This window comes from Salmo trutta, chromosome 3 (genome assembly GCF_901001165.1).
Source record: "Salmo trutta chromosome 3, fSalTru1.1, whole genome shotgun sequence".
In the NCBI taxonomy this organism is placed as follows: domain Eukaryota; kingdom Metazoa; phylum Chordata; class Actinopteri; order Salmoniformes; family Salmonidae; genus Salmo; species Salmo trutta.
Window position 1 is genome coordinate 71,931,741 of NC_042959.1, and position 21,216 is coordinate 71,952,956.

Below are 21,216 nucleotides of genomic sequence, written 5' to 3' on the forward strand. Positions count from 1 at the left end.
ACAGCACTTTGAATCAGGTTACTGGCCACAGTGTTTATTTTACTGTAAAGCTACAGCACTTTGAATCAGGTTACTGGCCATAATGTTTGTTTTTCTGTAAAGCTACAGCTCTTTGAATCAGGTTACTGGCCACAGAGTTTGTTTTACTGTAAAGCTACAGCACTTTGAATCAGGTTACTGGCCACAGTGTTTATTTTATTTTAAAGCTACAGCACTTTGAATCAGGTTACTGGCCATAATGTTTGTTTTGCTGTAAAGCTACAGCACTTTGAATCAGGTTACTGGCCATAATGTTTGTTTTACTGTAAAGCTACAGCTCTTTGAATCAGGTTACTGGCCACAGTGTTTGATTTACTATAAAGCTACAGCTCTTTGAATCAGGTTACTGGCCACAGTGTTTGTTTTATTTTAAAGCTACAGCTCTTTGAATCAGGTTACTGGCCACAGTGTTTGATTTACTATAAAGCTACAGCTCTTTGAATCAGGTTACTGGCCACAGTGTTTGATTTACTATAAAGCTACAGCTCTTTGAATCAGGTTACTGGCCACAGTGTTTGATTTACTATAAAGCTACAGCTCTTTGAATCAGGTTACTGGCCACAGTGTTTGATTTACTATAAAGCTATAGCTCTTTGAATCAGGTTACTGGCCACAGTGTTTGTTTTATTTTAAAGCTACAGCTCTTTGAATCAGGTTACTGGCCACAGTGTTTGATTTACTATAAAGCTACAGCTCTTTGAATCAGGTTACTGGCCACAGTGTTTGATTTACTATAAAGCTACAGCTCTTTGAATCAGGTTACTGGCCACAGTGTTTGATTTACTATAAAGCTACTGCTCTTTGAATCAGGTTACTGGCCACAGTGTTTGATTTACTATAAAGCTACAGCTCTTTGAATCAGGTCACTGGCCACAGTGTTTGTTTTATTTTAAAGCTACAGCTCTTTGAATCAGGTTAGGGGGGCCGGGGGGTTCAGCAGCATTAATATTAGAAAGACAGGAAATGTTGTTTTCTTTTGTGTGTTTTATGTGAGCTCAGGGTAATTCCAGTACCGTTCCAAGTGTGTGTGTGTGTGTGTGTGTGTGTGTGTGTGTGTGTGTGTGTGTGTGTGTGTGTGTGTGTGTGTGTGTGTGTGTGTGTGTGTGTGTGTGTGTGTGTGTGTGTCAGAAGAACATATGATAGAAACAGAATGTTGAACTGAACCTACAACCTTTATTGGACTGTTTAAGGTGTGCACAGGAACAAAGCTGTGAGCGGTTATGGGAGGACAACGCTCTCCTCTGAGTGGGGAATGGAGAAACAGACAGAGACAAACAGAGAGGCACAGAGGAGAGAGAGACAAGAAGAAAGGTCAGAGGAGAGAGAGAACAAGGGAATGATGGGGAGAGAAGGAAGAAAAGAGAGGGGTGGAGAAACGGGGAGGAGGGAGGGGATGGACAGCACTCTGTTTGCGTCACACCTCTACAGCCAGGTCAAAGAGAGGACTCCACTCCACTCCACAGGATTTCACCGCTCTCTGATAGGCTTTTCACACTCCTGGGCCTCTCCTGGGGTTCTTCTGGGGATGTCCTGGGGTTCTCCTGGGCCTCTGCTGGGGATGTACTGGGGTTCTCCTGGGGATGTCCTGGGGCTCTCCTGGGCCTCTGCTGGGGATGTCCTGGGGCTCTCCTAGGGATTTCCTAGGGTTCTCCTGGGGATGTCCTGGCCCTCTCCTGGGGATGTCCTGGGCCTCTCCTGGGGATGTCCTAGGGTTCTCCTGGGGATGTCCTGGGGTTCTCCTGGGGATGTCCTAGGGTTCTCCTGGGGATGTCCTGGGGATGTCCTGGCCCTCTCCTGGGGATGTCCTAGGGTTCTCCTGGGGATGTCCTGGGGATGTCCTGGCCCTCTCCTGGGGATGTCCTGGCCCTCTCCTGGGGATGTCCTAGGGTTCTCCTGGGGATGTCCTGGGGATGTCCTGGCCCTCTCCTGGGGATGTCATGGGCCTCTCCTGGGGATGTCCTGGGGAAGTCCTAGGGTTCTCCTGGGGATGTCCTAGGGTTCTCCTGGGCCTCTCCTGGGGATGTCCTGGGGCTCTCCTGGGGATGTCCTGGGGCTCTCCTGGGGATGTCCTGGGGCTCTCCTGGGGATGTCCTGGGGTTCTCCTGGGGATGTCCTGGGGAAGTCCTGGGGTTCTCCTGAGGTTCTCCTGGGGATGTCCTGGGCCTCTCCTGGAGATGTCCTGGGGTTCTCCTGGGGATGTCCTGGGGTTCTCCTGGGGTTCACCTGGGAATATCCTGGACTACCCCACTGTGAAAAGCCTGTGTCCCACAGAGTGACGCAAGGTCATGGAAGGGGATCACTCAGGATGGCAGTTAACACTCAGCTGGAGATATATTGTGCTGGCTGGCTGGCTGGCTGGGTGTGTGTGTGCGTGTGTGCGTGTGTGCGTGTGTGTGTGTGTGTGTGTGCGTGCGCGTGTGTGCGTGTGTGTGCGCGTGTGTGCGTGCATGTGCGTGTGTGTGTGCGTGTGTGCGGGTGTGCGGGTGTGTGTGTGTGCGGGTGCGGGTGCGTGTCCAAATCCCACCTCACCAGGACCTGTTATAGCCAGATTCAGAGGGAGGAGGGACAGAGGGATGGAGAGATTGACAGAGGGAACATAACATGAGGAATCTGTCGTTCAGAGATGGACAGAGAAGAGGGGAGGAGATGGAAAAAGTGTAGAAAGGAAGGAGGCAGCTGAGAGAGCAGGAGTGAGGGAAGGAAGGTGGTGCTTCAGTGTGTAGGTGGGCTGGTCATTACCCTAATTTCAATCAACGTCTATACTACAGATGTCCAGGGAGAGAGAGAACGAGGGGGGATGGAGGGAAGAGGTGAGACAGCGAGGGAAGTAAGCTCTCTTGCACATTGCGTCGGACAGATATGATAATGCAGTGGGCAATGAGTACACACACACACACACACATCGGACATTAAGTAAATGAACCTGGCCCATTACTGTAATAACTATAGGTGGCGTGTGCTCTCACAATAATAATAATACAGCATTACACACCGTTACACACTGGGGAGAGTCAGCTACAGAGCACAACACAATCTGAGAGAGGGAGGACAGGAGGGGGAAGGAGGGAGGACAGGAGGGGGAAGGAGGGGAGGACAGGTGGGGGAAGGAGGAGAGAACAGGTGGGGGAAGGAGGAGAGGAGAGAGGGGGAAGGAGGAGAGGAGAGGCGGGTAAGGAGGGAGGGAAGGACAGGAGGGGAGGATAGGAGGGGGAAGGAGGGGAGGACAGGTGGGGGGAAGGAAGAGAGGAGAGAGGGGGAAGGAGGAGAGGAGAGAGGGGGAAGGAGGGAAGGACAGGAGGGGAGGATAGGAGGGGAAGGAGGAGAGGACAGGTGGGGGAAGGAGGAGAGGAGAGAGGGGGAAGGAGGAGAGGAGAGAGGGGGAAGGAGGGAAGGACAGGAGGGGGAAGGAGGGGAGGACAGGTGGGGGAAGGAGGAGAGGACAGGAGGGGCAAGGAGGAGAGGAGAGAGGGAGAAGGAGAGGAGGACAGGAGGGGGAAGGAGGGGAGGAGAGAGGGAGGAAAAGAAGAGAGGACAGAGAGTGAGACACTGTCGTACTCTGATAATGAGAATCACAGTGACAGAAATGAACATTTGTGCAAACATTCATAACACACAATAGCTTATGTTTCATGAGAAAACATCCTTATTCCAACAATACATATCATCTGTCAGTTCTATATTCAACCACCCAATTTTGTGCAATCATGGCTCAACTGTAAAAGGAGGGAATTTACTCCATCTTGGCTCAACCCAATGTCAGTTTCCCAGGAACTTACTGAATCTAGACTCCTCCCCTTGCAACTGTACCCGATGGCACAAGCTTCTATTATCCCAATAGAGCTGTATACGCAGACATCCTACACCTTCATCTTTCTCTAAGGCTGAATCCCAAATCACCCCCTTCGCCTGGCCCCTCGGCACTCCATTTGCGTGTTCACACGCGCCTCCGCCCTTTGCACAGGTGTACTAAAGTTGAGGGAGTGAAAATGATGGGGGTGTAGGGGCTAATTAGATCCTCCTATAGCCACTTGGACCTAGCCAGCACGGATGCAGGCTTCAGAGTGAAGTACTATCCCGACACTGTTTGAAGTTTGCACAATTGAATTGTAAAAAATGGAGAGGCGTGTCTAATTATATACCAGGTGCATGTGTTTATGTCTGATTCAGAGACTGGTCCCGAAGTCGATCCCATCGTCCCTCTCTGGAAGTCACCCTGGGAGCTTCATCAGCAACATGTGACAACGGAGGGAGTTGGTAGTGGCGAGGGGGCGGGGGATTCACCATAACTACTTCATCTCATTCCATCTAACTCTGTCAATATCCCTCTCTCTCTTTCATCTCTCTCCTTCACGATCTGTCTCTTCTACACATATAGTGTTAGCGTGCACGTCGCAGGCTGTGTAGTACAGCTAATATCACATTCTGGTTTAAAAGCGTAGAGAATCATACAACAAACCACTGCACCCTACCTTTCTATCAGGAACAGACACAGAGAAATCACAATAATATTATACTCAAAGCTATACTGTGGTACACTGCTATGCTATGGTAAAATATACTGTACTGTACTATCAGTTGGCTTAACAGAAGTGGCTTGGAAAAACAATTATGAACCTTGACAACCCCCCACTTGCCTTTACATTTTTCTGATTGGTTGACACAGTTTCCAATCAAGGTTCTGTTACTGAAGCATTAAGTTCTGTACCCGTTGAAGGTGTGACGATATACTCTCAGTAAGCTTGCACAGTCAGCTTGGAATGACGAGCATTGATTGGCTGGCGTAGCGTTCTACAGGATGTCAAACAATTTAGAGAGGGATAACTCCACCTTCCTCTGGGAAAAAGGGAAGAGTTGTCCATCCATTTATCCCTCCTCTGGAAAAAGAACTATCTTTTAATACGATGTTGGTGTTAAGTTTAGTTCTTCAGTTCAGAACAGTTCAGTAGAAAGGCTAAAAAGGTTAACAGGTGTGGCTCCTGTCCAATTTAGTTCCACAGACTTAATAAAACCCACTTCCCCTGCTGGGCAGGTCCCTCCCTCCTGCCCCTGTCCTGCTGTGCTGATTGGGTCGGGGCGGTGTCCATCGATGCTGCTGGGCACCTGGTTGGTCAGCCATTGGTGTTGGTGATGGTCTTGGCAGTGTAGTTCTGGAACAGTGGCTGGAGGAACATCCCGACCGTTCCGGACACACACACAATTATAAAGATCCACAGGAAGAGACGGTCGATCACCATGGCAACATACTTCCAGTCCTCGCTCACCTGAAGAGGGTGTAGGCAGAGGTTTACATAAGTACAGTGCTTACAGAAAGTATTCACACCCTTTGACTTTTTCCATTTGTTGTTGTGTTACAAGATAGGATTAAAATTGATTTAATTGTCATTTTTTGTGAACGATCTACACAAAATACTCTAATGTCAAAGTGGAAGAACAATTCTAACATTTGTAAAACAAAATCTCTGAAAAAAATCTCTGAAAAATAAACACTAATATACCGTATCTTGTTTACATAAGTAGTGTAACGACCCTGGGTTTATGAGCGTGGATATCGACTCTGCCGCTCGAGCATGCTTTTGGGGCACAGCGCGCTGGACTTCGGGCTAGAAGGTTGAGGGTTTGAGGCCTGCCCCCTGCTGTTTCATTACATTGGTGTCAGAAGTGATCAGACCTTGCATCCACGACAGTGCGTGTGCTTGGCCAGTGAGCAAGTTCCTATAAGATGTAGAGTCACAAGCTAGCGCGAGGACGCGCTCTTTCAAAGGAGGGACTAGTGTAACGACCCTGGGTTTATAAGCGCAGATATCGACTCTGCTGCTTGAGCATGCTTTTGGGGCACAGTCGATAGCGCGCTGGACTTCGGGCTAGAAGGTTGAGGGTTCGAGACCTGCTCCTTGCTGTTTCACTACAGTATTCACCCCCCTGAGTCAATACAGTACATGTTAGAATCACCTGTGGCAGCAATTACAGCTGTGAGTCTTTCTGTGTAAGTCTCTAAGAGCTTTGCACACTTGGATTGTACAATATTTGCCCATTATTCTTTTAAAAATTCTTCAAGCTCTGTCAAGTTGGTTGTTGGTCATTTCCAAGTCTTGCCATAGATTTTTTGACCTTGGGTTTTAGGTTATTGTCCTGCTGAAAGGTGAATTTGTCTCCCAGTATCTGTTGGAAAGCAGACTGAACCAGGTTTACTTCTAGGATTTTGCCTGTGCTTAGCTCTATTCCATTTCTTTTTATCCTAAAAAACTCCCTATTCCTTGCCGATGACAAGCATACCCATAACATGATGCAGCCACCACCATTCTTGACAATATGAAGAGTGGTACTCATTGATGTGTTATGTCGGATTAGCCCCAAACATAACGCTTTGTATTCAGAACAAAAAAAGTATTACTTTAGTGCCTTATTGCAAACAGGATGCATGTTTTGGAATATGTGTATTCTGTACAGGCTACCTTCTTTTCACTCTGTTATCTGGGTTAGTATAGTAGAGAAACTAAAATGTTTTTGATCCATCCTCAGTTTACTCCTATCACAGCCATTAAACTCTCTAACTATTTTAAAGTCATCATTGGCTTTATGGTAAAATCCCTGAGAGGTGTCCTTCCTCTCTGACAACTGAGTTAGGTAGGACGCCTGTATCTTTGTAGTGACTGGGTGTATTGATACACCATCCAAAGTGTAATTAATAACTTCACCATGCTCAAAGGGATATTATTTTTACCCATCTACCCTTCTTTGTGAGGTATTTGGAAACCTCTCTGGTGTTTGTGGTTGAATCTGTTTTAAATTCACTGCTCGACTGATGGAATTTACAGATGATTGTATGTGTGGGGTACAGAGATGAGGTAGTCATTCAAAAATCCCTATTATTGTCACAACTTCCGCCGAAGTCGGCCCCTCTCCTTGTTCGGGCGGCGTTCGGCGGTCGACGTCACCGGCTTACTAGTCACCACCGATCCATGTTTCCCTGTCCGTTTTGTTTTGTCTTAATTATACACACCTGTTTTCAATTCCCATATTATGTTCCTTATTTAACCCTCTGGCTTCCCTTTCTGTTTTGTCTGTGATTGTTTCGTGTCAGTGGTTGTTGGAGACCCTGTTGTTTTGCTGTTGGAGATTTTTGATTGTGTTTTTGAGTAAACAAGACATTTTGCACTCATACCTGTGTCCTGTGCCTGACTCCGCTACGTCTCCAAACAAAACTCATTACAGAATCACGGACCTTTTAATGAAGTCAGCAGGCGCAGCCAGTACTCCTCTCCCAGTAGAGGAGCGCATCCAGCAGCACGCAACCATGTTACAAAGTCTCGGGACAGCCATGGATCGCGTGCTGCAGACCATGGAGAGATGGGAGAGAAGAGGATTTCCCGTTGACTCAGCCATACCACCTCCACCCGCACCTCTACCTACACCCATGTCTACCCATCCGTCGTCAGCATCTAGTGGGATTCGGCTCTCGCTCCCGGGAGCGTATGACGGAACGGCTGCCGGGTGCCAGGGGTTCCTACTCCAACTGGAGCTCTACCTGGCAGCTGTTCAGCCGGCCCCTTCGGGACGCGAGAGAGTGAGCGCCCTCATCTCCTGCCTGACTGGAAAAGCCCTGGAGTGGGCCAACGCCATCTGGGGAAGGGAAGGCCCAACTCTGGATGACTACGAGGACTTCTCCCACCGCTTCCGGGCAGTATTTGATCATCCACCGGAAGGGAGAGCGGCGGGGGAGCGCTTGTTCCATTTAAGACAGGGGATGAGGAGCGCTCAGGAGTTTGCACTGGATTTTAGAACTCTGGCGGCGGGCGCTGGATGGAATGAGCGGGCCCTGATCGACCACTACAGGTGTAGTTTGCGAGAGGACGTCCATAGGGAGCTAGCCTGCAGGGACACCACCCTCAACCTGGACCAGCTGGTGGACTATCTATCCGGCTGGATAACCTGTTGGCCTCCCGCGGACGACCGGATCGGGGTCCGTTAGTTCCATCCCCCAGCGCCTTAGACCCAACACCTATGGAGTTGGGAGGGGCTGCGATGAGGGGGACCGGAGGGGGGACCATTCCCTGCACTAGCTGTGGCTGCAGACTGCTGGTCGGTGCTGGGGAGGTTCTCCAGGAAGTCGAGGTAGCAGACGGAACACTGGTGGTTCATCCCAGGTGAGTAGGCACACGACTCACCCAGAGCCTCCTGTTGCTCACATGTGGTTATCTATAGGATTTCCGGGGTTTTCCCCGCATTCCCAGCATAAGGCGCTAGTAGATTCAGGCGCAGCTGGGAACTTTATTGACCGTTCCTTGGCACATAGATTAGGGATTCCTATTGTTCCCGTTGATGTTCCCTTCACTGTACATGCCCTAGATAGTCGTCCGTTGGGGTCGGGGCTAATTAGGGAGGTCAAAGCTCCCATTGCTATGATAACGCAGGGGGGTTATGAGGAGAGAATTAGTCTCTTTCTGATCGACTCTCCTGCGATTCCCATTGTGTTGGGTCTTCCCTGGTTGGCTTCTCATGATCCTAATATTTCGTGGCAACAGAGAGCTCTCAAGGGATGGTCCTGTCAGTGTTCAGGGAGGTGTGTAGGTGTTTCCTTAGGTGCCACTATGGTGGAAAGTCCAAACCAGGTTTCCACCATGCACATTCCCCCCGAATATGCCGATTTGGCACTCACCTTCTGTAAAAGGAAGGCGACTCAATTACCACCCCAATTACCACCCCATGCGATAAATCTCCTGGTGGGCGCTGCACTTCCCAGGAGTCACGTGTACCCTCTGTCACAGGAGGAGACGGTGGCTATGGAAACATATGTCACCGAATCTCTGGGACAAGGATACATTCGGCCCTCCACTTCACATGTCTCCTCGAGTTTCTTTTTTCTGAAGAAGAAGGATGGAGGTTTACGGCCGTGCATAGACTATCGAGGTTTGAACCAGATTACGGTAAAATACAGTTACCCGCTGCCTCTCATCGCTAGTATGACAGAGTCATTGCTCGGGGCGCGCTTCTTCACAAAATTGGACCTCAGGAGCGCGTACAACCTGGTGCGTATCCGGGGAGGGGATGAGTGGAAGACGGCATTTAGCACCACTTCTGGGCACTATGAGTACCTCGTCATGCCGTATGGGTTAATGAATGCTCCATCCGTCTTCTAATCATTTGTGGATGAGATCTTCAGGGACCTGCACGGGCGGGGTGTAGTGGTGTATATAGATGACATTCTAATATACTCCACTACCCGCACCGAGCATGTGTCTCTTGTACGCATGGTACTTGGCCGACTGTTGGAGCATGACCTTTATGTCAAGGCGGAGAAATGTCTGTTCTTTCAACAGTCCGTCTCCTTCCTAGGGAACCGTTTTTTCCGTATCAGGGGTGGAGATGGAGAATGACCGCATTTCAGCCGTGCGTAATTGGCCGACTCCAACCATGGTCAAGGAGGTGCAGCGTTTTTTAGGGTTTGCCAACTACTACCGGAGGTTTATCTGGGGTTTTGGGCAGGTGGCGGCTCCCATTGCCTCCTTGCTGAAGGGGGGACCGGTGCGACTGCAGTGGTCGGCTGAGGCGGACAGGGCTTTTGGTCACCTGAAGGCTCTGTTTACCACGGCTCCGGTGCTAGCGCATCCTGATCCCTCCTTAGTGTTCATAGTTGAGGTGGACGCGTCCGAGGCTGGAATAGGGGCTGTGCTATCTCAGCGCTCGGGTACGCCACCAAAACTCCGCCCCTGTGCTTTCTTTTCGAAAAAGCTCAGTCCGGCGGAGCGAAACTATGATGTGGGGGATAGGGAGTTGTTGGCTGTTGTTGGGGCCCTGAAGACGTGGAGACATTGGCTTGAGGGGGCTAGACACCCTTTCCTCATTTGGACTGACCACCGAAATCTGGAGTACATTCGGGCAGCGAGGAAACTGAACCCTCGCGCAGGCAAGGTGGGCCATGTTTTTCACACGCTTTGTTTTCACCCTCTCCTACAAACCAGGTTCCCAGAACGTGAAGGCAGACGCACTGTCCCGACTGTATGATACAGAGGAGCGGTCCATGGAGCCCACTCCCATAATTCCAGCTTCTTGCCTGGTGGCACCGGTGGTATGGAAGGTGGATGCGGACATCGAACGGGCGTCACGTGCAGAGCCCACTCCCCCCCAGTGTCCCGTTGGGCGCGTGTACATTCCGTTTGATGTCAGCGATCGTTTGATCTGTTGGGCCCACACATCACCCTCCTCTGGTCATCCTGGTATTGGTCGGACGGTGCGCTGCCTTGCGGGGAAGTACTGGTGGCCCACGTTAGCTAAGGACGTGAGGGTTTATGTCTCCTCCTGTTCGGTATGCGCACAGTGCAAGGCACCTAGACATCTGCCCAGAGGGAAATTACAACCCGTTCCGCAACGAACGTGGTCACACTTATCGGTGGATTTCGTGACGGATCTTCCCCCGACACGGGGTAACACCACGATCCTGGTCGTTGTGGATCGGTTTTCTAAGTCCTGCCGTCTCCTTCCTTTGCACGGTCTCACTACGGCTCTACAAACTGTGGAGGCCCTGTTCACCCATGTATTCCGGCACTACGGGGTGCCTGAGGACATAGTGTCTGATCGGGGTCCCCAATTTACGTCTAGAGTCTGGAGGGCGTTTATGGAACGCATGGGGGTCTCGGCAGTCTTACCTCAGGTTTCCACCCCGAGAGCAACGGGCAGGTGGAAAGAGTCAACAAAGAGGTGGGTAGGTTTCTGCGGTCCTATTGCCAGGACCGGCCGGGGGAGTGGGTGTTGTTTATCCCCTGGGCGGAGATGGCCCAAAACTCCCTCCGCCACTCTTCTACCAATCTAACCCCTTTTCAGTGTGTGCTGGGTTATCAGCCGGTCCTGGCACCATGGCATCAGAGCCAGATCAAGGCTCCTGCGGTGGATGAATGGTTTCGGCACTCGGAGGAGACATGGAACGCTGCCCATGTACGACTACAACGAGCCATCAGACTGAACAAGGTTTGTTATAGGTTACAACTCCACCCTGATTATCATATTAACCCCTCGTTCCATGTGTCTCTCCTCAGGCCGGTGGTGGCTGGTCCGCTCCAGCAGTCTGAGGTACGGGAGGTTCCTCCGCCCCCTCTGGACATCGAGGGGGCCCCGGCGTACACAGTACGAGCCATTATGGACTCCAGACATCGGGCGAGGGGCCTTCAGTACCTTGTGGATTGGGAGGGGTACGGCCCGGAGGAGAGATGCTGGGTACCGGCGGAGGACATCCTAGACCCATCGTTAATCCAGGAGTTTCACCGCTTCCGCCCGGATTGCCCTGCGCCCTGTCCTCCGGGTCGTCCCCGAGGCTGGTGTCGGCGCGCTGCTGGAGCCGCGCGTCAAGGGGGGGGGGGGTACTGTCACGACTTCTGCCTCTCCTTGTTCGGGCGGCGTTCGACGATCGACGTCACCGGCTTACTAGTCACCACCGATCCATGTTTCCCTGTTCGTTTTGTTTTGTCTTAATTATACACACCTGTTTTCAATTCCCATATTATGTTCCTTATTTAACCCTCTGGCTTCCCTTTCTGTTCTGTCCGTGATTGTTTTATGTCAGTGGTTGTTGGAGGTGTTTCTCCTAACCCTGTTGTTTTGCTGTTGGAGATTTTTGATTGTGTTTTTGAGTAAACAAGACATTTTGCACTCATACCTGTGTGCTGTGCCTGACTCCGCTACATCTCCAAACAAAACTTGTTACAATTATTGCACACAGAGTGAGTCCATGAAACTTATTATGTGACTTGTTAAGCAAATGTTTACTCCTGAACTTGTTTAGGCTTGCCATAACAAAGATGTTGAATACTTATTGACTCAAGACATTTCAGCTTTTCATTTTTAATGAATTAGTAAAACATAATTCCACTTTGACATTATGGGGTATTGTGTGTAAGCCAGTGACAACACAAAATCTCAATTCAATCCATTGTAAATTTAGGCTGCAACACAACAAAATGTGGAAAAAGTCAAGAGGTGAATACTTTCTGAAGGCCCAGTAGATGAAGGATACACAGCTCTCTTTTCTCCTCTTTCTCTATCACTTGTCTCTCTCACTTTCTTGCTCCTTCCCTCCCCCTCACCTATTAAAGGGGGGTGTGAGGAAGGGTTGAAAGGTTAATGTGAGTAGAGACTGGATTCCACCACAGAGCTCTGATGAGGTCTGACACTGAAAGAGGGGGAGGAGGAGAAGAGAGGTGAGGGGAGAGAGAAAGAGACCGGTTGTAGGGGAATAAGGGATGGATGAGTACTGCAGGGAAGGAGAGGGAGGAGGAGAAGAGAGGAGAGGGGAGAGAGAAAGAGACCAGGTGTAGGGGAATAAGGGATGGATGAGTACTGCAGGGAAGGAGAGGGAGGAGGAGAAGAGAGGAGAGGGGAGAGAGAAAGAGACCAGGTGTAGGGGAATAAGGGATGGATGAGTACTGCAGGGAAGGAGAGGGAGGAGGAGAGAGAGGGGAGGGGAGAGAGAAAGAGACCAGGTGTAGGGGAATAAGGGATGGATGAGTACTGCAGGGAAGGAGAGGGAGGAGGAGAGAGGAGAGGGGAGGGGAGAGAGAAAGAGACCAGGTGTAGGGGAATAAGGGATGGATGAGTACTACAGGGAAGGAGAGGGAGGAGGAGAGAGAGGGGAGGTGGAGAGAGAAAGAGACCAGGTGTAGGGGAATAAGGGATGGATGAGTACTGCAGGGAAGGAGAGGGAGGAGGAGAGAGGAGAGGGGAGGGGAGAGAGAAAGAGACCAGGTGTAGGGGAATAAGGGATGGATGAGTACTGCAGGGAAGGAGAGGGAGGAGGAGAGAGGGGAGGGGAGAGAGAAAGAGACCAGGTGTAGGGGAATAAGGGATGGATGAGTACTGCAGGGAAGGAGAGGGAGGAGGAGAGAGGGGAGGGGAGAGAGAAAGAGACCAGGTGTAGGGGAATAAGGGATGGATGAGTACTGCAGGGAAGGAGAGGGAGGAGGAGAGAGGGGAGGTGGTGAGAGGGGAGGGGAGAGAGAAAGAGACCAGGTGTAGGGGAATAAGGGATGGATGAGTACTGCAGGGAAGGAGAGGGGGGAGGAGAGAGGGGAGGGGAGGTGGAGAGAGAAAGAGATCAGGTGTAGGGGAATAAGGGATGGATGAGTACTGCAGGGAAGGAGAGGGAGGAGGAGAGAGGGGAGGTGGAGAGAGAAAGAGACCAGGTGTAGGGGAATAAGGGATGGATGAGTACTGCAGGGAAGGAGAGGGAGGAGGAGAGAGGGGAGGTGGAGAGAGAAAGAGACCGGTTGTAGGGGAATAAGGGATGGATGAGTACTGCAGGGAAGGAGAGGGAGGAGGAGAGAGGAGAGGGGAGGTGGAGAGAAAGAGAGACCGGGTGTAGGGGAATAAGGGATGGATGAGTACTGCAGGGAAGGGGAGGGAGGAGGAGAGAGGGGGGAGGGGAGAGAGAAAGAGACCAGGTGTAGGGGAATAAGGGATGGATGAGTACTGCAGGGAAGGAGAGGGAGGAGGAGAGAGGGGAGGGGAGGGGAGAGAGAAAGAGACCAGGTGTAGGGGAATAAGGGATGGATGAGTACTGCAGGGAAGGAGAGGGGGGAGGAGAGAGGGGAGGGGAGGTGGAGAGAGAAAGAGATCAGGTGTAGGGGAATAAGGGATGGATGAGTACTGCAGGGAAGGAGAGGGAGGAGGAGAGAGGGGAGGGGGTGATGATGACTTGAAGAGGACAGGAGGGAGGACCTGAAGTGAAAGAAGGATCAGGTGGGTCTTTAAAGTGGTCGGCATGGAGACCGACGGTAACCATGGAGATGATGAGTTGCGCTGATGGACAGAATTACAAGGACTGTTAATTCACTATGTCAGGGTCTCTCATTCCAGGAGCATGTTCTTTCCTCCCTCCCTCTCCATGCCTTCAGGCATCCCTGCCCACTGAAGGAAAAATCCTCCCCTCTGTCGTTCATCCTCCTCTCTTTCTACTCCTACGTAGGGAGAGCCCTGTTTTATTCACTCACAATGCTGATGTCATACAGTAGCTAAGATTAAAACTGTATTTGAATATTCAGAGCAGAACTAGTGTAGCCCATGAATTCATAACCATTCACCCATAGTTATTCTCCCTAGAATGTAGCAGTAGGGGGTAGCTATTCATAGGTTGCACCCCCGTCACTCAGTCGCGTCATGCCGTTGTTATGAACGTTCTCAAGCCGCCCTCCATCATAGTGGTGCCCAAAAGTCTTGATAAGCCCAGTCATTCTGAACAGAGGTTATTGACTGTTCAGTCTAAATTACACTATAGTGGACTGGAAATATGATTATATTGCTGAAGTGGGCAAATATTTAGTAGGACACAACTTTGACATCATTATCATGTCATCAAATGTACTTCAAACAGACGGCAATGAAGTCATTAGCTAGCAAAGTCATTGGCTAGCAATGCTAACGTTAGCTAGTTAAAATCCGGTGGCCTCCCCTCAATTTTAGCTAGCTAGCTAACGTTATACTGCATCTAAAGTCAATCTGGCAACATCAAAATGATGACGAAAGGTTTTCCTAATAATTATTAGCCTCCTTTTGAATGTCAGTGTATTTCCAAGCCACTGTAATGCACTTTGAATGAAATCTTCATCAGCGCTTTTTGACAATGCATTGAGTGGAGTGCTAGGCATCAGTCCTAAAACGAATGTTCAAAACAATACCGTCTCGAAACAGGCCTATCTGCTGTGAATAAGTGTAGATATATGGTCTTCTAGACCAAGTGTAAGTAACATTCTATGATGTGTATGGCAGAACAGGGTCAAGACATCAGATATATAATGTGATATATAGTTGTAGTGAATGGTGAATAAATGGTGTATTTCTACGTTACTCACGCTCTGGTCGTCATCTTCAGTCTTCATGTGGTTGGCGATGAAGCGGACCCCGTCGACAGCCTCCTCCAACCCAGGGCAGGCTTGTCCTAGCACGGCCTGGGTCAGGGCTGGGCCCCCTCCTACTTGTTTCCCCCTGGGCCGGTTCCCCTGGCCCCCCTCCCTGCCTTCCCTCAGCCCGTTCAGCCCCTCCATCGACCCTCCTCCCCCTCCTCCCCCTGCGCCCCCTCCCAGCTCCCCTACAAACTGTTTCACCGACGCCCGGTTCACGTAACACGTACAGGGTTCGTTGTTATCCGTGCCACCCCCTCCGCCCCCCAACCCCAGGCCCACCATCAGCCCCCCAGCGGAGCTCCCATCCCTGCCCCCCTCCCTCTGCTCCTGGCCCCTCCGTTGCTGGCGCAGCTTCTGACGCTCGCAGCTGTTCCGGGGCTGGCGCATGAAGAGCAGCGCAGGCAATTTGTTGAGGAACACCAGCTTGACCCAGGGGGGCATGGTGTGTGTGGTGGGTGAGCGGTGGTGCACGTTGAGAACACACACACTGGTGACAATAGAGAAGGTCACCAGGACCATGGTGAACATCAGGTACTTCCCGACCAGAGGAACATCCAGGGAGGTGGGGGGGACGATTTTAGAGATCAGCAGGAGGAACACAGTGAGGGCCAGCAGGACAGAGATACACAGGGTCATCTTCTCTCCACAGTCAGAGGGCAGATAGAACACTAAGATAGCCAGAGAGGTGATGAGGACACAGGGGATGATGAGGTTGATGGTGTAGAACAGAGGTTTCCTGCGGATGATGAAGTCATAGGTGATGTCTACGTAGGTGGGGTCGGCAGGGTTCTCGTTGCGGCGCCCCGGCAGGGCGATGATGTCCCACTCTCCGCTGGGGGTGAAGTCGTCCATGCTGGCCACGTCGGACCTCAGGATCAGGTCGATCTCTGTGCGGTCGTAGGTCCAGGAGCGGAACCTCATGGTGCAGTTCTGCTGGTCAAAGGGGAAGTGTTTGACCTCGATCTTACAGGCTGACTTGTAGATGGCTGGAGGCAGCCAGAAGATACTGCCGTCGTGGGAGACCACCGCGTTGGAGTAGAAGGAGACCTCGTACATACCGTCAGCACTAAGGAAGGAGGGATGGAAAGAGAGAGAACGTCAGACCATTGGAAGGATTTTAGATGCATGCCCTTTTAAATCTATCACATCTTTGAAAACAAATTAGTAATACATACAGATTAAAATGAGCAGAATGAGCGAGACACAGTTTCTCCTATAAATGGGGGTAAATGTAACTTCAGCTGTCTGTGTGTCTCCTTCAGTTTCACTACAGATCCTTTATCACACAGTCTCAGCCATATCTCACACAGACAGGACTGGGTGACAGGGGCAGGACAGGTAAGATTCTACTGTTACAGACAGCCAGGTAAGATGACCACAGAAGATATCTCACACACACACACACACACACACACACACACACACACACACACACACACACACACACACACACACACACACACACACACACACACACACACACACACACACACACACACACACACACACACACACACAGAGGCAGATGAGGGTGTGATGCGTATCAGGACTGCAAAGTAACACACACACTCCTTATATAAACATGCTGGTCACTGCTCAGGTGAACAACATCCTTCCTTAACCTGGACACAGCTAAAACAACTCAAGAGAACTCAGGTAGAGAACAGGTCAAATCCCTCAGGTAGAGAACGGGTCAAATCCCTCAGGTAGGGAACGGGTCAAATACCTCAGGTAGAGAACGGGTCAAATCCCTCAGGTAGGGAACGGGTCAAATCCCTCAGGTAGAGAACGGGTCAAATCCCTCAGGTAGGGAACGGGTCAAATACCTCAGGTAGGGAACGGGTCAAATCCCTCAGGTAGGGAACGGGTCAAATCCCTCAGGTAGGGAACGGGTCAAATCCCTCAGGTAGGGAACGGGTCAAATCCCTCAGGTAGGGAACGGGTCAAATCCCTCAGGTAGGGAACGGGTCAAATCCCTCAGGTAGGGAACGGGTCAAATCCCTCAGGTAGAGAACGGGTCAAATCCCTCAGGTAGGGAACGGGTCAAATGCCTCAGGTAGGGAAGGGGTCAAATGCCTCAGGTAGGGAACGGGTCAAATGCCTCAGGTAGGGAAGGGGTCAAATGCCTCAGGTAGGGAACGGGTCAAATGCCTCAGGTAGGGAAGGGGTCAAATGCCTCAGGTAGGGAAGGGGTCAAATGCCTCAGGTAGAGAACAGGTCAAATACCTCAGGTAGGGAACGGGTCAAAATCCCTCAGGTAGAGAACGGGTCAAATCCCTCAGGTAGGGAACGGGTCAAATACCTCAGGTAGAGAACGGGTCAAATCCCTCAGGTAGAGAACAGGTCAAATACCTCAGGTAGAGAACAGGTCAAATACCTCAGGTAGAGAACAGGTCAAATACCTCAGGTAGAGAACAGGTCAAATACCTCAGGTAGAGAACAGGTCAAATACCTCAGGTAGAGAACAGGTCAAATACCTCAGGTAGAGAACAGGTCAAACAACTCAGGTAGGAAAGGGGTCAAAGAACTCAGGTAGAGAACAGGTCAAAGAACTCAGGTAGAGAACAGGTCAAAGAACTCAGGTAGAGAACAGGTCAAATACCTCAGGTAGAGAACAGGTCAAATACCTCAGGTAGAGAACAGGTCAAATACCTCAGGTAGAGAACAGGTCAAATACCTCAGGTAGAGAACAGGTCAAATACCTCAGGTAGAGAACAAAGAAATAGAGCAATGGAGGAAGATCAAGATATTGATTACCCTTCGTAAGGAATTAAATCAATGGAACCCATTAGTTTGTGACTGACAGTGTTAATGTGTTACGAGTGGTTATGGGGTGGGGGCTGGGGAGGGGGGGGGGGGGTGTAAGTAGATCCGTTTAGCCCCCCCCCGGTCGGTTAATCAGTGTAAGACGGCATTAGAGAAAGAGGAGATCGAGGCCAGACAGTTCACTTTCACTGATAAGATAGCTTACACAGGGTTAAGAGACTACGATAAGATAGGGACTAGAAGACTGGAGTTGAGAAACAATGCTGTACTGTGTGTGTGTGTGTGTGTGTGTGTGTGTGTGTGTGTGTGTGTGTGTGTGTGTGTGTGTGTGTGTGTGTGTGTGTGTGTGTGTGTGTGTGTGTGTGTGTGTGTGTGTGGAAGTTGCTTGCTCTTTTGACTCCTACGTAGAGCAGACAGTTGCTGAAGCACTAGCCCATAGTGTCATGCCTCAACAGCCTTGGTTATCACTGCAAACTTGTGGCGCTGATATTTGGGAGTCTCGGCCATGAACTTCGGCTGACAGTATGTGGCCTTCAGATTACCGGCCTGCAGAGGACAAAGGCAAAGCTGCTACCAAGGTACTGTGTGTGTAACTCACTTGTTATACAGCACAACGTCGGGCAGACAGATGTGTGTGTGTGTAACTCACTTGTTATACAGCACAACGTCGGGCAGACAGATGTGTGTGTGTGTGTAACTCACTTGTTATACAGCACAACGTCGGGCAGACAGATGTGTGTGTGTGTAACTCACTTGTTATACAGCACAACGTCGGGCAGACAGATGTGTGTGTGTGTAACTCACTTGTTATACAGCACAACGTCGGGCAGACAGATGTGTGTGTGTGTAACTCACTTGTTATACAGCACAACGTCGGGCAGACAGATGTGTGTGTGTGTGTAACTCACTTGTTATACAGCACAACGTCGGGCAGACAGATGTGTGTGTGTGTAACTCACTTGTTATACAGCACAACGTCGGGCAGACAGATGTGTGTGTGTGTAACTGACTTGTTATACAGCACAACGTCGGGCAGACAGATGTGTGTGTGTGTAACTCACTTGTTATACAGCACAACGTCGGGCAGACAGATGTGTGTGTGTGTAACTCACTTGTTATACAGCACAACGTCGGGCAGACAGATGTGTGTGTGTGTAACTCACTTGTTATACAGCACAACGTCGGGCAGACAGATGTGTGTGTGTGTAACTCACTTGTTATACAGCACAACGTCGGGCAGACAGATGTGTGTGTGTGTAACTCACTTGTTATACAGCACAACGTCAGGCAGACAGATGTGTGTGTGTGTAACTCACTTGTTATACAGCACAACGTCGGGCAGACAGATGTGTGTGTGTGTAACTCACTTGTTATACAGCACAACGTCGGGCAGACAGATGTGTGTGTGTGTAACTCACTTGTTATACAGCACAACGTCAGGCAGACAGATGTGTGTGTGTGTAACTCACTTGTTATACAGCACAACGTCGGGCAGCCAGATGTGTGTGTGTGTAACTCACTTGTTATACAGCACAACGTCGGGCAGACAGATGTGTGTGTGTGTAACTCACTTGTTATACAGCACAACGTCGGGCAGACAGATGTGTGTGTGTGTAACTCACTTGTTATACAGCACAACGTCGGGCAGCCAGATGTGTGTGTGTGTAACTCACTTGTTATACAGCACAACGTCGGGCAGCCAGATGTGTGTGTGTGTAACTCACTTGTTATACAGCACAACGTCAGGCAGACAGATGTGTGTGTGTGTAACTCACTTGTTATACAGCACAACGTCGGGCAGACAGATGTGTGTGTGTGTAACTCACTTGTTATACAGCACAACGTCAGGCAGACAGATGTGTGTGTGTGTAACTCACTTGTTATACAGCACAACGTCAGGCAGCCAGATGTGTTTGGAAGGCAGTCTGACCTTCTCCATACCATCAAACTCCTCAGGGACCCACGTCAGACGGTAGTCCTGCCATTCCTGGACACCAATCACAGACCAGAGAACAGAGTTAATGACCAATCACTCAGCTGAGAAGATTGTTACTAACCAATCATACAGCAGAGAGGAGAGTTAGTGACCAATCACACAGCTGAGAAGATTGTTACTAACCAATCATACAGCAGAGAGAAGAGTTAGTGACCAATCACACATCTGAGAAGATTGTTAGTAACCAATCACAGAGCAGAGAGGAGAGTCAGTGACCAATCGCACAGCTAAGAAGATTGTTAGTAACCAATTGCAGAGGAGAGTTAGTGACCAATCAAAAGTCATAGAAGAGTGTGAGACCCACAAACAGTTGCCCTGAGCTTCACTTTTGAAATAACACTCAGCAAAATGCATCTTTACTTTCCATAATGATCTTTATGTAAATATGTTCCTGTAGAGAACTTTACTGTCCTGTCCAGGAACAGTGTGATAACTCAGCTCCATTAATTAGAGATGTAAGACAGAAGGACTAATGTCTACCATGACCCTATAGTAAGTCAGTTAAAAACACTCACTCAAACACACATCTAATCATCCTGACTGAAATGGCCGCCTGCCAAGGAGGTATCCAGATCGTGTGTGTGACAGTGAGTGCGTGTGTGTGTGCGTGTGTGCGTGTCTGTGTGTGTGTGTGTGTGTGTGTGTGTGTGTATGTCTGTGCATGTGCATGTGTGTGTGTGAGTTTGCCTCCCAGACACACATGATTGAAGGTGTGTGGGTCAGTAACTGACACGCTCTTAGTGACATGCTCATGCTCTTAGTGACCTTGATGGTGGAAGCCCAGTAACTGTGATGTATTATGAGCCATAATGGCCCAGATAGCAGTGGCTCTATGGCTGTTAGGGCAGTAGAAGAACCTTAATAACCATTTAAAAGGGGGCTCTGAAACTGTTCTTACCTACAGTATATGCCATGTAGAGCCATAATGGCCATGATGCCAGATGCTACATGACTTGAAAATGGTGGCTCTGTGAAACAGTGGCGTGTTGTGGTATTACCAGAGCCAGAATGGTGGTGAAAGTGATAGCAGTGGCTCTCTTGGCTCAGGACTGGTGTCCTTGGCGTCTCCTCTTGGCTATGACCAAGGGCCTCATAAAACACTTATGCTCATTCTCTGTTCAATTACAGACCATCAATCACCTTCACACACGCACATGCGAACATACACACAGACACACACAAACAGGTTTCCAGCTGGTTTGTTCATAACTGATTTATACACATTAGTGCATTTACAGCTGTGCGTGTGCATGTGTGTGTGAACCTGTCCAGTGGGCAGTATGTTATGTTGCAGGCCCCAGCTGCAGACACACAGAGAACCAGCCGTGTAGGAGAGGGTCAGAGCTCAGGAGCATGCAAGGATTAGTCCCTCACAACAACCATACAGAACTGTGTCTCTCTCTGCCGCATACTGCAATGTGATGCTCCCGAGTGGCGCAGTGGTCTAAGGCACTGCATCTCAGTGCTAGTGGCGTCACTACAGACCCTGGTTTGATTCCAGGCTGTATCACAACCAGCCGTGATTGGGAT

At 50.0% G+C, this 21,216-nt stretch overlaps 1 protein-coding gene across 1 annotated transcript; it reads right to left on the reverse strand.

Moving 5' to 3' along the window:
- Positions 1–3,659: 3,659 nt before the first annotated feature.
- On the reverse strand, positions 3,660–19,698 carry chrnb2 (cholinergic receptor, nicotinic, beta 2; the record flags this gene model as incomplete). The annotated part of the gene is made up of 3 exons (XM_029746678.1): positions 3,660–5,300; positions 14,874–15,990; positions 19,568–19,698. Coding segments are annotated over 3 exons (1,401 nt in total), but the record flags the coding sequence as incomplete, so codon positions are not given.
- Between the last annotated feature and the right edge of the window lie 1,518 nt (positions 19,699–21,216).